We start from the raw sequence: 12,857 nt of genomic DNA on the forward strand, positions 1-12,857 counted from the left end.
TCATTTCAAACTACAAAAAGTTATTTCAGTATCACGTTATCTAGCATGTGTAAGATTTAACTTGCACAAAGGTAGCTGATGCAAGACATAAACTAAATGCTTCCGTAATTTGACCTGTGCTAATACCTTATTTTATAGGTCCTAGTTTCCTGTAATTTCCTAGTCAGTTAACTGATTAGTTGACTGACGAGTTTTATTTGGAAGAACTGTCATAATTGATTGTCATTTTTCAAGCAAAACTTGTGAACTAGCACCTCTGCTCTTTTTCCCTGAAGCCTTACAGGTTCCACTAAAGTTTAATAATTTCCTTTGGTGGTAGTGGAGGAACTGTTTGACCTAAAGCATCCTGTACAAGCACAACATTAACGTGAGTATTTCCTAAACTCAGCTGCCTCCCTCTAACTGGGAGATCCTGCTTCACCACTGCTGCCGAACCAGGCTGCAGAAGGGAAATGGTCCTCTGATAAGTGCCCTGATAGACAAACATAGCTGGTTCCTGTCCTGTTCCCAGGGTCCTAGCTTCCCAAAATCCAAACTCCTCCCAGCAGACAGAGAAATGAGCAGCTGTTACCTTGAAGGACCTCCATAGGCAGGACGGTCCAGGCGTTCTGCAGGTAGGAGATGTACAGGTAACGAGCTGTGTTGCAGGCCAGGCCGATGTACAGCACCCTGAGGGAGACATATTGGAAATCATCATTAAGTGCAATCATACCTACAGTATGTTTTCTATGTTTTAAAGCAGAATTCAAAAGTATAATTAGTTAAATTTGTTGTGGTGTGATGAGGTTTGTTTAGTCCATGACAGTGTAGCAGAGCCTATGGTTACAAAACCAAAATATTTTCTGTTTACAATAGCACACGACAAAGAAGAGCAACACAGATGTTGGGAACAGAATATTTTCTCTTATTATATTCTTATATATTTTTATTATACTGCTGCATTTGCTGCTTAAAGTGCCTTAGATTTTGTGTTACTTATTTATCTACTTTATATTTCATTTGTATTTTGTGGCATTCACGTGGACGGCAAAGTAAGAATTTCATTGTACAGGGAAACACGTTGCCCAACTGTGCATATGACAAATAAACACTTTGACCTTGACCTTGATTTAGCATTTTGCTTGGAAAATAAAACAATTATTAAAATACTTGCTTAAATTTCTGTCAGTGAACTCATTGATAATGACCAGTAAACACAAGTCGTGTCATTCAAAAGCAGTTCAGAAGAAAATGTCTTAAAACTACAAATCTTGCAGCCCAAAAATAAAATTCACTGTTTTCACTTTATGATATAAACGAGAGAAAAGCATTCAAATCTTAAATTATTTTCAGCACAATTGCTAAATTTGGCCTGGGACACAAATGGCTTTAATGATTAATTTTTTGAGTTCGTTTTTCGTCAGGTGACTCAGTACAAGCTGCACTCTGCAGGCCTGTTTACCCAGACACAGTTTGCTGAGCACACACAGGTAGACAGCTGATGAATTGCTGAGGAGCTCTCACTGACAACATGATGAATAATGTGCACAGCAGCTTATCTACTAATGTGAGCTTTGTAGGTAGTTTTCCTTTCTTCCTGAGACACACACTCAAAACTCTGTACATTTATTCAACCTTGTGCCTGCAGGCCCAAACGAGGAATGCCAACACATCTGACTGATACATATTGGAGGGCAGGTTTTATCACAGATGCACACATGTAGACATCGTATGAAGTACTTCACAATGAAACAACACGGTCTTATTTTCTTTATTTCTCCAGTAGAATCCATTGCTGACAACTATTGAGGTTTACTGTGCTGAAAAGGGTGATTTCAGAATCATTACAGACCTAAATACTTGTATTAGCCACAGTTTTAATATCACAGGTTACAAATATTTTCCTAGAAGCTGTGAACAAGATAAGAAAAATGTGTAACACAGGAAAAGTAAAAAGATTTTGGATGCTGAAATAAATTCTTTCCTTCAGTGGATTTACACAAGAAACCAGGTCATATAGACTCAGTGGTGACTTTGGATGAGTTTCAGTCAGACTTCAATTGGCATTATTCCAGATACAAGAATGCATTGCTTTGTATAATGCAGGGGTGCTGCACACTTTTTGAACACACGCATTAGGGCGGAGGTGCTGTCTATCAGTAGAATGGTGCCACTGTTATCATTTTGTTTGCTTCCATAACCCTGTTCCCTTCAGGGTGCAACTGTAAGAGCAGGTGGCAGGTGGAGAAATCAGGCCAAACACATACACTATAAAATATAAAGAGATAACTGGACTCCGATGACATCCCAGAACCTGTAAGTCTGTGGGTATCACTGCTAAACTTAAAGCCTATAATAATCAAAAGACATTTTCAATGCTTTTTTACTAAGTAGTCAAATTTAGGATTTTTTAAAAACTCCACAATCAGCATCACAGTAGGCAGGTTCATATATAAATGTGTTGATAAAAATGAGTGTGTGTCCATCTGGTGCTGCTGTGAATATTAGGAGTAGACCACATCCAGTCAGGTGTTATTAAAGACTATATGGTCAGTACTAGTCAAAGCTCAAATGAACAAAAGTGATGTGGAAAAACTAATGGAAATAAGACACATCTGCTTGCTTCATGTCATCTAGTGAGATGTGACGTTAGCCAGCTAACGTTAGCTTCAGACTGGGGGCTACAGTTTGTCCCAACCAGGGATCTGTAGTTCACATTGTCGCTAGGAAACAGGACGTGATGGAAGGAGGAAGGAGCGGCTAGGAGTGGTTTATGATGTCAGTTTGTTTTGAGCCTCAGTAGGCCGTCTGGGCTGGAAAAACATAGCTTCAAAGAGCAACTTGACAGTAGCTGCACTCAGGATGTTGTAAACATTTGACAGCCTGATAATGAAGCACATGTTCTTTCCACTGCTGACAGGTAGTTTAACACAAACTGACAGAGTCCCAACTATGAAAAGATAAATGACGCGCTCAGTTTCCAGTCAAACAGGAAGTGTATTTGCAGCAGCACAGTCACATCCTTAAACACAGAGACTGAACGACATGTGTACCAGAGTTTTGTCAGAACATATATAATTCCTGTTTGTGATAGACAACTCGCATGTGGCTAGACCAATCAAAAAATATATATTGGTTTAATCTAATTTACATTTAAAAAAACACACCCTGTGGGTAGATTTATAATGCATCACATTATGCTGCAACTTTTTAAGACCTTGGGAGTAGTTTCAGAGTCACCAGCAGAGACTTTGTGTGTTTTATGTGCAGCACTGATGTAGGTCCAGAGCTGCAGCCTGAAATCTAACACCACGCTCTCAAATGTCCTTGCTGCCTGCGAGGTCCGGCCATGAATTCATTCCGACAGAAACAGAGCATCAATGACAGCATTGTCTCAAAGAGGCACCTACACAGCTCACTGCTGCTACAGTGTTGTTGCACTTCATAAATGCACTATGATGAATACACACAAAATTTCATTATCAATTTAGAGGCAAACAAGGCTGCACGAAAAGAGGAAATCAGGGATGATTTACAGCACACACTGAGTATAAAAACCCTGATTATTCTGCTGAGGTGACCCACTAGTACTTCACTATCATCATTACACAACAGGTGTGTGTCTTACCTGATGTGTCCAACCAGCTCGATGAACTTGTGGCTGAGGAAGTAGGCGCTGAGCTCTGAGATGTGGCTCAGGATGGAGCAGACGCCAAACAGGGTGGTTGTCCCTTTGAGGTCCTCCAAGTGCCAGTACAGGAAGCTGAAAACAAAGCCGTAGCCGAAGCCCATGAACCAGGCGACGAACAGGACAGAGCTGTAGCGCACACTGCAGAGAAGTTTCAGGAGGTCACTGTAGTGGAACTCCTGAGCAGCATCAGGACTGGTGGGAGTCTGGTCTGCAGAGCTGGACTCTGATATTGACCTTGGACTGTCTGTCTGCTCCACCACCTGCTCTGGAAGCTCCTGCGGGTAGTTGCCACCTTTTTCAAAGTAGAACTGAGTGGCCACGATGAATGCCACAGACATCAGCACACCAAAGACAATGAAGGCAATCTGGTAGCTGTGTTGACGGTAGTCGGGCAGAATGCAGCCAGCGTCAGTGAACGTTGTTGTGTTGACGTTGCTGAAAATGTTGACGTGTGTGTGGTCGATCCAGATGCCCACCAGCAGCATGGCCAGACCCCAGCCCAGAGAGCCCCACATCCTCTGCAGGCCGTAGCGGTCACGGGCTTTACCGAGGTACTGCAGGGTGATGGTGTCCACGATGGTGATGGCAGGAGCGCTGAAGAACTCGCCCACGATGATAACAAGCAGGATGAGCAGGAAGATGGTCTCCACCTGGTTCTCATTGTAGATAAGCTGGTGTTGCTTGACTGTGGGTGAAGTCAAGGCAATGGCGGTGGTAGTGGGTAGAGTGGTGTTTGGCATGAGCTGGGTGGTGACATCTGGCGTGAAGGCGGCTGAAGTTGTGTTGGCATCAGCACTTCGTGCGTGTCTGTAAAACATGCTGGAGTCATAAAGGTCATGAAGCCCAAAAACGTCCAGAAGGCTCCGGCGACTCCTGGTGTGGTTGGTGGAGCTGCTTGGATGTGTGAAGTTACCATCAGAGATATTCGTCATCACAGGTGTCGTCGGTGTCACAGCTCCTATTTCCTCACATTTAATCTCAGCTGGTTTGACAAAGCCGATACCACAGTTAAATCCCAGCCAGCAAAGAACAGAAAACAGCAGGACGGCCTTTCCAATCTTGAAGCGGTCTGCCACCACACCCCAGAAGGGGGCGCTGCAGAACTCAATGAAGTAGCGGATGCCGACGAGCAGCCCGCTGCGACTGGCCGACATGCCCAGCTGCTTGTAGTACACGGCTAGCAGAGGGTGCAGCGAGCCGTAGGCAGCGTAGAAGAAGAAGTAGAACACTTTGGAGATGAGGAGGTGGCTGTTGATGTGGAGGCACATCCTCTCGCAGCAGTCTGTGGAGTCGGGTTGGAAGGTCGGAGGCTGTTCAGGTGGCGGGTCTAAGGTGGGTGCAGGTGTGGCACCCGCCTGTTGATCCACAGACAGGGTGTTGAATGGCTCGGCCAACACATACCTCCTCTTCTGCTCCTCCTCGTCTTCTGTTAGAATGGCAACCTTGTCGTCAGCTGCCATATCTGGAGGATAAGGAAATGATGGTGAGAACAGCTGCAAGGAGTGGTAGCACAAAAGAAGCTGAAATCATCCCTCAGCTGGCAGGTTTGACCGCTCTACCAACCGAAATTATGTCTGGAAAGAAACCAGTCCACTGCCAGCACCTGATTAAATCTGTACTTTAAAAACATGTGATTCTCTCCATGACAACACAGCTGCCTTAAAATGGTTCCCACATATACAATACATTAACAAAACTCTGGAGTGTGAAAGGAGAAAAAGCTGTGAAATTTATAAACCCAAATAAAGAACCTGTTTTAACAAGTTACATATTTTTGATCTAGACCTGATCTAGTATGGTCTGGAAGAAGAAAAGGTTGTTATATAGCTGTTTAACTTTTGTTTAAATAGAATAAAAACTATTATCTAAGAGTTTTGAAGGTCTCTAAGCCCCACTTTGGGATCCGGTTCTATATCATAAGAGCATTAAATCTCTTCATCAGTACAGCAGTGATTAATACAGTCTCTCACTGTAACTGCAAACATCAGCACTCCTCCCAGACCCGCAGGAGGTCCACGAACCCCAGTTTGGAAACAGTCTATCAGTCACCAACGGTTCGACGCGGAAGTATGTGATACCTTGAGCAAAGCTACTGTTTATTTTGAACGAAACTGAGCCAAACTCGATACATTAAAAAAAAAAAATTGAAAACTGGCTAAAATGTTGGTGCTAATTTAACAACGAATTAAACCGGTTAAACTAGCAGGAAATGACTGTTACCGCTTGCTTGATTTAGCCCTCTTTAACCTCAAATAAACTCTTTAATTATGTTTTAAAGACATTAGACATAAGTAAAAACCTCAAGGAGAGCAAGCTTATTAATTTTCTTACCTGCTCAGGTCACCGTGCCCATTAAACTATGACTACGCAGTATCTGTTAAATCTTTCTCCCTTCGCTTGGACATTTTTCACAAAAACACCGTCATAATTATTACTTGTATTTTGCAGATAATGTTTGACTCCACTGCAATGGCTTTATATTTTAATTTCAGTTTAAGGTGTTTCGCCGGCTCTCCTCGCTTTGTATGGAGAACAACAAAGGTTCGTCAAACCGGAGCTCCCACCTGTCAAAGACACTGACATCATCAATAGTCAAGTCCGCCATTTTGACTGTGATGACTTCCGGCCAGTGGTTTCAAAATAATTGTAATACTCACTATTTTATCCTTTAAACTCAAAACAGTGGTGCTCCACTATAGTCATTTTTAAACTAATGAAAACAGTATTAGAGCCGTAGCTTCAATATTGTTCCAGCATAATTTCACCTATGGTAAGCTTTTATTTGGTGTATGTCCACTTTTCAGTGCTAAATCCTGCGTAATTGACGCAGCAGAGCAACTCCGCTTGAATGTCTCCATTGTGTGAAGAGGAAACCTACCATTAATTACAGTAAAAAAAACATCTTTGTAATCATTTTAAAGAGAACGTGCCACAGTAAAACAGAGCTTGCAGACACTGATATGAGTCTCCATGACATTATTACCCTGCAAAGTACAACAGGCACCTTTGCGCAGCACAAATACAACAGATGTGGCTCCCCTGCTGCCATGTTATGGCCTTATTATAGGACCAGCCTTGTTATAATGAATCTAAACGCTCGACCAATAGCGCCGTGATTATTACATTTATGACTCCCATGGACAAATTTACACCCCAATGAATGGCCCTTATAATCGCCACTATAAAATAATGTTCAGTTTTAAAGGGATAGTACACAAATATCACATTATACCACAAGATTTTAAGGGAAAAAGTGAACTCACCATTTATTGCTGTGGACACACACCACACCTTAACATCATGAAAACCTTTTAAACTCACATCTGACATATTTTGAACTGTTGGAAAGTTAAACACTCCAAAAAGAAACAACTTTAAAAAGCATTGTGAAGTTTTAAAACGTCTGTGAGTGAGAGTATTCCATAAAAGCCACAGTCCTTCCTGGATTTTAGTTTCACAGTAGCACCATCTTCCCACAGTCAGTACAAACAAAAAAAATGCAGCTAATTTTATTCAAACCGGGTGGATGAGATTTCAAAACACAGAACAATAGGAGTGTTCTTGGAGAGCATCCAAAAGTGATTCTTACCTCACTCATCTTGTGCTTCAACATAGTCAGCACAATAAAGTTGTCAGCTGCAGTGATAGACTTCCATCTAACGTTGACACAGTTGATGTAAACTGTACCAAAAGCTGTTAAGTATTGGCAGGTCTGTGTTAACAATATTCCATTATTGTTGTCCAAAGTTACATTAATAACACATGAGCACTCCTGTAATTTCATCACATCCATTTACATACAAATGTGACATTTGCAGTTCAGACAATGATGAGAATACAGACATTTTTATTAATGCGCCAGTTAAGCGATGGCATTCATAAATACACTGCATTTCAAGGAAAGGAAAGTTTTTATCATGAAGCAGATGTTTGCTTAAAAGGAAGTTTCTCTAGGTCATGAGAAACTTCCACCAAGAAAAACAAAATGATCTACAGAACCTGAAATCTCCTTCCAGGCATAGAGAGGGTCTTAAAAATATTGCCTGAAAGTCAAAGAGCAGTGCAAGGAAATAAAGAGGCTATAAAAATTCAGATGGAAACTGAATTATGGTTCAGTAGTCAGACTCATCTGAAATGTCTCCCTGCTGCATCCAATGCTTCTCCTTCTCCTTCTTCTTCCTCTTCCGTTTCCTCTCACCCATCAGAATGGCAGCCATCACGGTGATCATCACGGTGATGGTGATGATAAGCACGGTGACCGTCTCAGCGATGCACAGCTGGTTGTCCACCTCTATCAGCTGGAAGTCATGGAGGGCGGGTGGCGCCTTGCAGGTCAGGTTGTAATAGTCATCCAGGAAGATCCTCTGGATGCTCTGCAGCTTCCGGAAAACTCTCTGCAGCTCACAGTCGCAGATCCAGGGGTTCCCCTCCAGCAGGATGTGGGTGCCGTAGGAGTGGATGCTCAGGAAAGTCTTGTAGTGGAGAGTGGACAGCTGGTTGTTGGCCAGGTTGAGTAATGTCATGCTGGTGAGTGGCTTGAAGATGCCCAGCTCCATCTCGCTTATCCGATTTCCAGCCAGGTTGAGGATCTCCAGGGAACGCAACATGGAGAATATTCCATTCCTCAGAGACGTCAGCTGGTTGTCTTCCAGGTGGAGCTGCCGCAGGGTGCTCATGGAGTAGAAGGGCCTCACCTGGATGGTGTGGATGGCATTGCCGGTCAGGTTTAACCTCTGGAGACCATCCAGGTGTGTGAAGCTCTGGCCATCCAGGCTTGTCAGGCGGTTGTGAGCGAGCTGCAGCTCCCGCAGGAGAGCCAGGCCGATGGAGAAGCCTCCAGTCAGGGTGGAGAGCTGGTTCCAGCTCAGGTCCAGCTTCTGCAGGAACTCCAGCTCAGCGAAGGCGCCATCCTCCACCACACTGATGTTGTTTCTCTGCAGCAGCAGGACTCGCAGTTTGCGTTTTTTACTGAAGGAGTGATTGGGGATGACGGAGATGCGGTTGTTGGACAGGTCGAGGAGTTCGGTGCTGGGGGGGACTCTACTGGGCAGCTGGAGGAAGAGTGCCTGAGAGCAGATGGTGTATCTCAGCTCTCCTCGACATTCGCAGCCCACTTCACACCAGTTGCTGCGGGACCTGGAGGCAGCGTCTGTCAGCACAAAGAGGAGGAACAGGAACCCCTTCATGACTCCACAGCTTTCTGGAAACAGCTGGAGAGGAGGTGTGATCTCGCAGATGTTCAACATTTTCACTGGAACCATAGTTTTATTGCTGAATTACACCTCTTACTTCTGCCAAACAGATGCCTGTCTTGACTATTTTGCTAACTGATAAAACAGATCAAGATGTTGATCAATAGAAAAGACTCAAAACAAACAACAAAAGCAGATTTGCCGCTTTTGCCTCAGGCAGGAAGTAGGAAACAAAATGTTTTCAAGACCAAACATTCAACTTGTCTTCTGAATCTAGTGATAAAGCCTTTTCTAAGGCACCAAAAAGCATTCTGAAAAACTACAAAATTAACAACATAGTAACCAGAGTATTGTTATTGTAGCGAATGAAGATAAACTGAAGTTAGGCCTGCATTTCTAGAGCACAACAGCAGCTAAAAAGTCAAAGATATAAACTGTTAAGACTAACCAGCATGTCCTCTCCTGTTGCAGGTTTTGTCTTACCTACAGCTGCTCCTGCGTCTGTTTACCTGTCATCAGTATCCAGCTGGCAGCAGGTGGAACCTGACCACGATAGAGGTGAGGGAGGGCACGTTGTCACAGCCTGATGAGCGACACCACAAAGACCGAGTGATGGAAAGAGACACAGACAGGAGGGGAAGAAGAGCTGGTCAATTATTTACCATGCAGTGCTATGGGAGGGTGTTAGGAGGGGGGGTTAAGAGATTCAAATGAAAGTGGACTGCAGAGCTGAGAATTAGGAGGTCTGGACAGATTTGGCTGCAGACAGAGGGCATTTATCTCCAGGTTGTTCCCGGGTTTATGTAATCACAACAACAAACCCCACAAGTCAATAAACTGTTTTTCAGTGAGACATGCAAGAGAGATTTTTCAAAGTATAGGAAGAATTACTCCCCATTAGAACAGTTTAAGATGTTTAACATCTGCCATGAATCTTCTAATCAAGGTTTTGATCTAAACACCTAGAAAAGTTACTAACTGTCACCCCTGTTTTTACTGTGACTAATACTTTCATGCATGAAACATCCATGTGCTTGGTGTTTAAATATTTGATTAGCAACAGTTCTGATAAATTGAAGCTTGCTTTACAGCTTTGTTCTCTTCATGCACCACCACCACACAAGGGCAGCAGAGCACCTACAATCTGCATATCATTTAAATGGTTTATCATATCTCACAGCAAGGCCAAATTAAAGTGGTCAGGGCTGGACCTTTGTAATTTTTTTATTTTACGTTAAGGGCCAGAACTCTACAAAGGAAAGTTAGTTACAGGTGTCACAGCTTTTTCTTTGAAAACGTATAAAAACAGAAATCTGAGGAAGAAAACCGCATTCCTTTGTGATGCTGCAGCTCTGTCACAGCTGCAGCAGATGTGGCTCTGTTGAGTCTCATCTGTAGGATGAAGTGGGATGTATTGGATAGACGAGCAGACCTGTTTGTCACAGAGAGAAAGATTACATTAATACCGTCCAAATCCCCAGCTCAGATAAAACACTCTCCTGTCCTGCAGCTCTTTAGCCCAGAGGTTGTTTGGCCGAGTCAAAGTTTTCAGGATTTTCTCCAGGCCTTAAAATGTTTGACTTTCGGTTGCTGTTGTTTCCCTGTTCAGCTCGGCCATGGGAGCTTTCACATCTTGTTCTCAGGCTCATTCTTCCTGTTTTTAATTCAAACAAAAACTAATCACATCACAACTTGTTTTCTATTTTTAGTAAAATGGAGATTATGATTTTAGCTACTTGCTTTCCTCCACAAAAGCAGTATTTCTTATCTGCTTCAACAAACAGTGGAGATACAAAGTGTGCAGACAGTGTCAGTGATGGTCCAGTAGGTTTCCCCTCAGATATAAGGTCTCTGCAGGGATCCTGTTTCATGGCAGCCTTTGACTAGATAATTGTGCTGCAAAATAGCAGCAGCTGGAAAGCTTGTCCTTCAGCTGAAGTGCATTGAATTGCATTTCAGACCAAACATATTGAGGCAGAAGCTACACAAAACACCCAGATACAAGCAGAGAAATGTAGTATATGCAGTCCAATGCAAAGAGGCATGCCGGGACTATTGGAGAAACAAAACACAGGAGAGCCAGCTCCTCGGGACAAGACTCAGCGGTCTGCCTCCATATGAAAAACAAGGGACTCTCCTCTTGAAGACAATGTACATTACTCATCCTGGCCAGAGAGGAGTGAAAGACACCATCTAAGTCAAACTGGAATGGCAGGAGGTGGTCTGGGACACCTTGATTCACGTGACCCTATGGCCAGCTGGGGCAGCAACCCTCATGTGCCCTCAGGGTGTTAACACCTCCACAGAAGAGAAATACCTGGGTCTCCGCACCAGACAGAACTGAACTCAACAAGAACAACAGATCCACAGAGACTCAGCTGATTCTCATGTCTGACAAAGAAAAGCATCAGCTCCTCACATTAAAGAAGGTGGAACCAGAACATGTTGGTGACTGTGCCGGCTGATTTTCTACCAGTGAACTGACTCATGGCTGCAGCTCTAGGTCACTGAATGACTTCATGAGGACGACACAGTGGACACAGTGAGGGGATCTGGTTTGGATGTTTCCTTCTTTCGACAGTGAGAAATATGATAGTTTGTCCTCTCAGCTGTCACCCAGCTGTAGCCTTGCTATGGTAGTACCTATATACAGTATTTACAGTACACAGATACAGTCTCTGGTAGATAATGTGTTGGTGATCCCGTCAGACTATCAGAGAGGAGGGGGAATACAGTGAGAGGGAAACTCTGACAATGAAGGACATGAAAGCAGCTCCAGTCTCAGAAGATGCTAATCGCTAAACCCTGTGCTCTGCTGGCGTTAAAGTCAATTTCACTAGTTAATTTAGGGTTTGTATTCATTCCTTTATATTTCAATTTCTATTTTTACATTTGCCATTTTTTAGACAGAATTACTGTGCCTCAGATCATCAATACACCACATTATATGAACAAATTTGGTCGTCATATTCAACTCATGTTGAGTGCATTCAACCTCCAAATGAATAAAAATCAAAAAGTGCATGTCCCTTCTAAACAAAGTGCTACGAGCAGTATAACACAACCTAAAAATTTTAACTTAAATATTAAAATACATGGAAAAATTACAATATTTACATGTTTCTGTTAGTTCTAAAAAACCACGATGTTTGTTAAGATGGTTATTTCATTCAAATATGTTTTCTTACATACTTAAATTAATTGGTCTTTAAGCTCAAATACATAAAAACTAAAAACAAATGTATCCAGGGGATCACACAGCACAGAATAAAGACAATGCCTAAAAAGATTAGTGGACTTTGGACTGAACGACTACAGACCTGTCACCCTGACATCTGTAGTTATGAAGTCCTTTGAAAGACTGGTGTCGGCCCACCTGATGGACACCGTAGACCCCCTGCTGGACCCCCTGCAGTTTGCCTACCAGGCAAACAGGTCAGTGGACGATGCAGTGAACATGGCACTGCACATGCAACACCTCAACTCCCCAGGGACCTATGTACAGGCCCTTTTTGTGGACTTCAGCTCAGCGTTCAACACCATCATCCTGGACATCCTCCATTCCAAACTGACCCAGCTCACTGTGCCTGCCCCCACCTGTCAGTGGATCACTAGCTTTCTGACAGACAGGAAGCAGCAGGTGATGCTGGGGAAAACCACATCCAGCACTCGGACAATAAGCATAGGTGCACCCAAGGGATGTGTGCTCTCCCCTCTGCTGTTTTCTCTCTATACCAACGACTGCATCTTGAAGGACCCCTCTGTCAAGCTCCTAAAGTTTCCTGATGATACTGAGACCATGACGAGTCAGCCTACAGACGGGAGGTTGAGCAGCTGGTCCTGTGGTGTAGCCGCAACAACCTGGAGCTGAACACGCTCAAAACAGTGAAGATGACAGTGGACTTCAGGAAGAGCCCCCCCACCTTACCCCCACTCACCATACTTGGCAGCACTGTATCAGCAGTAAAGTCCTTCAAGTTCCTGGGCTCCACTAT

The 12,857-nt window shown here is 43.5% G+C and overlaps 2 protein-coding genes across 5 annotated transcripts in view; both read right to left on the minus strand.

Annotated features, from left to right (window-relative positions):
• Nucleotides 1-6,296, minus strand: part of LOC109955641 (major facilitator superfamily domain-containing protein 6-A) — a 15,933-nt gene extending 9,637 nt beyond the window's left edge. For 2 of the 3 annotated variants that reach the window (XM_020592006.1, XM_020592008.1), the window contains exons 1-3: nt 6,235-6,296; nt 3,608-5,132; nt 572-669 (exon numbers count right to left, since the gene is read on the minus strand). In XM_020592006.1, coding sequence (XP_020447662.1) covers nt 572-669; nt 3,608-5,132; nt 6,235-6,256 — 1,645 coding nt within the window. In that variant the 5' untranslated portion in view covers nt 6,257-6,296. The other variant, XM_020592007.1, reaches the window with a different exon arrangement.
• Nucleotides 6,297-7,701: 1,405 nt separating this feature from the next.
• Nucleotides 7,702-9,435, minus strand: LOC109955643 (leucine-rich repeat-containing protein 17). 2 transcript variants are annotated; one of them, XM_020592010.1, is made up of 2 exons: nt 9,372-9,435; nt 7,702-8,819 (listed from the first exon to the last, which is right to left on the minus strand). In XM_020592010.1, the coding sequence occupies exons 1-2, from the start codon at nt 9,376-9,378 to the stop codon at nt 7,783-7,785; spliced, it is 1,044 nt and encodes a 347-aa protein (XP_020447666.1). In that variant the 5' UTR covers nt 9,379-9,435; the 3' UTR covers nt 7,702-7,782. The 2 variants fall into 2 exon arrangements, with proteins under 2 accessions (XP_020447666.1, XP_020447665.1); XM_020592009.1 differs by lacking the exon at nt 9,372-9,435 and adding an exon at nt 9,311-9,337 and having other exon boundaries at nt 7,702-8,880.
• Nucleotides 9,436-12,857: the final 3,422 nt, after the last annotated feature.

The sequence above is a fragment of the Monopterus albus genome, unplaced genomic scaffold (assembly GCF_001952655.1).
Source record: "Monopterus albus unplaced genomic scaffold, M_albus_1.0 scaffold16.1, whole genome shotgun sequence".
NCBI lineage: Eukaryota > Metazoa > Chordata > Actinopteri > Synbranchiformes > Synbranchidae > Monopterus > Monopterus albus.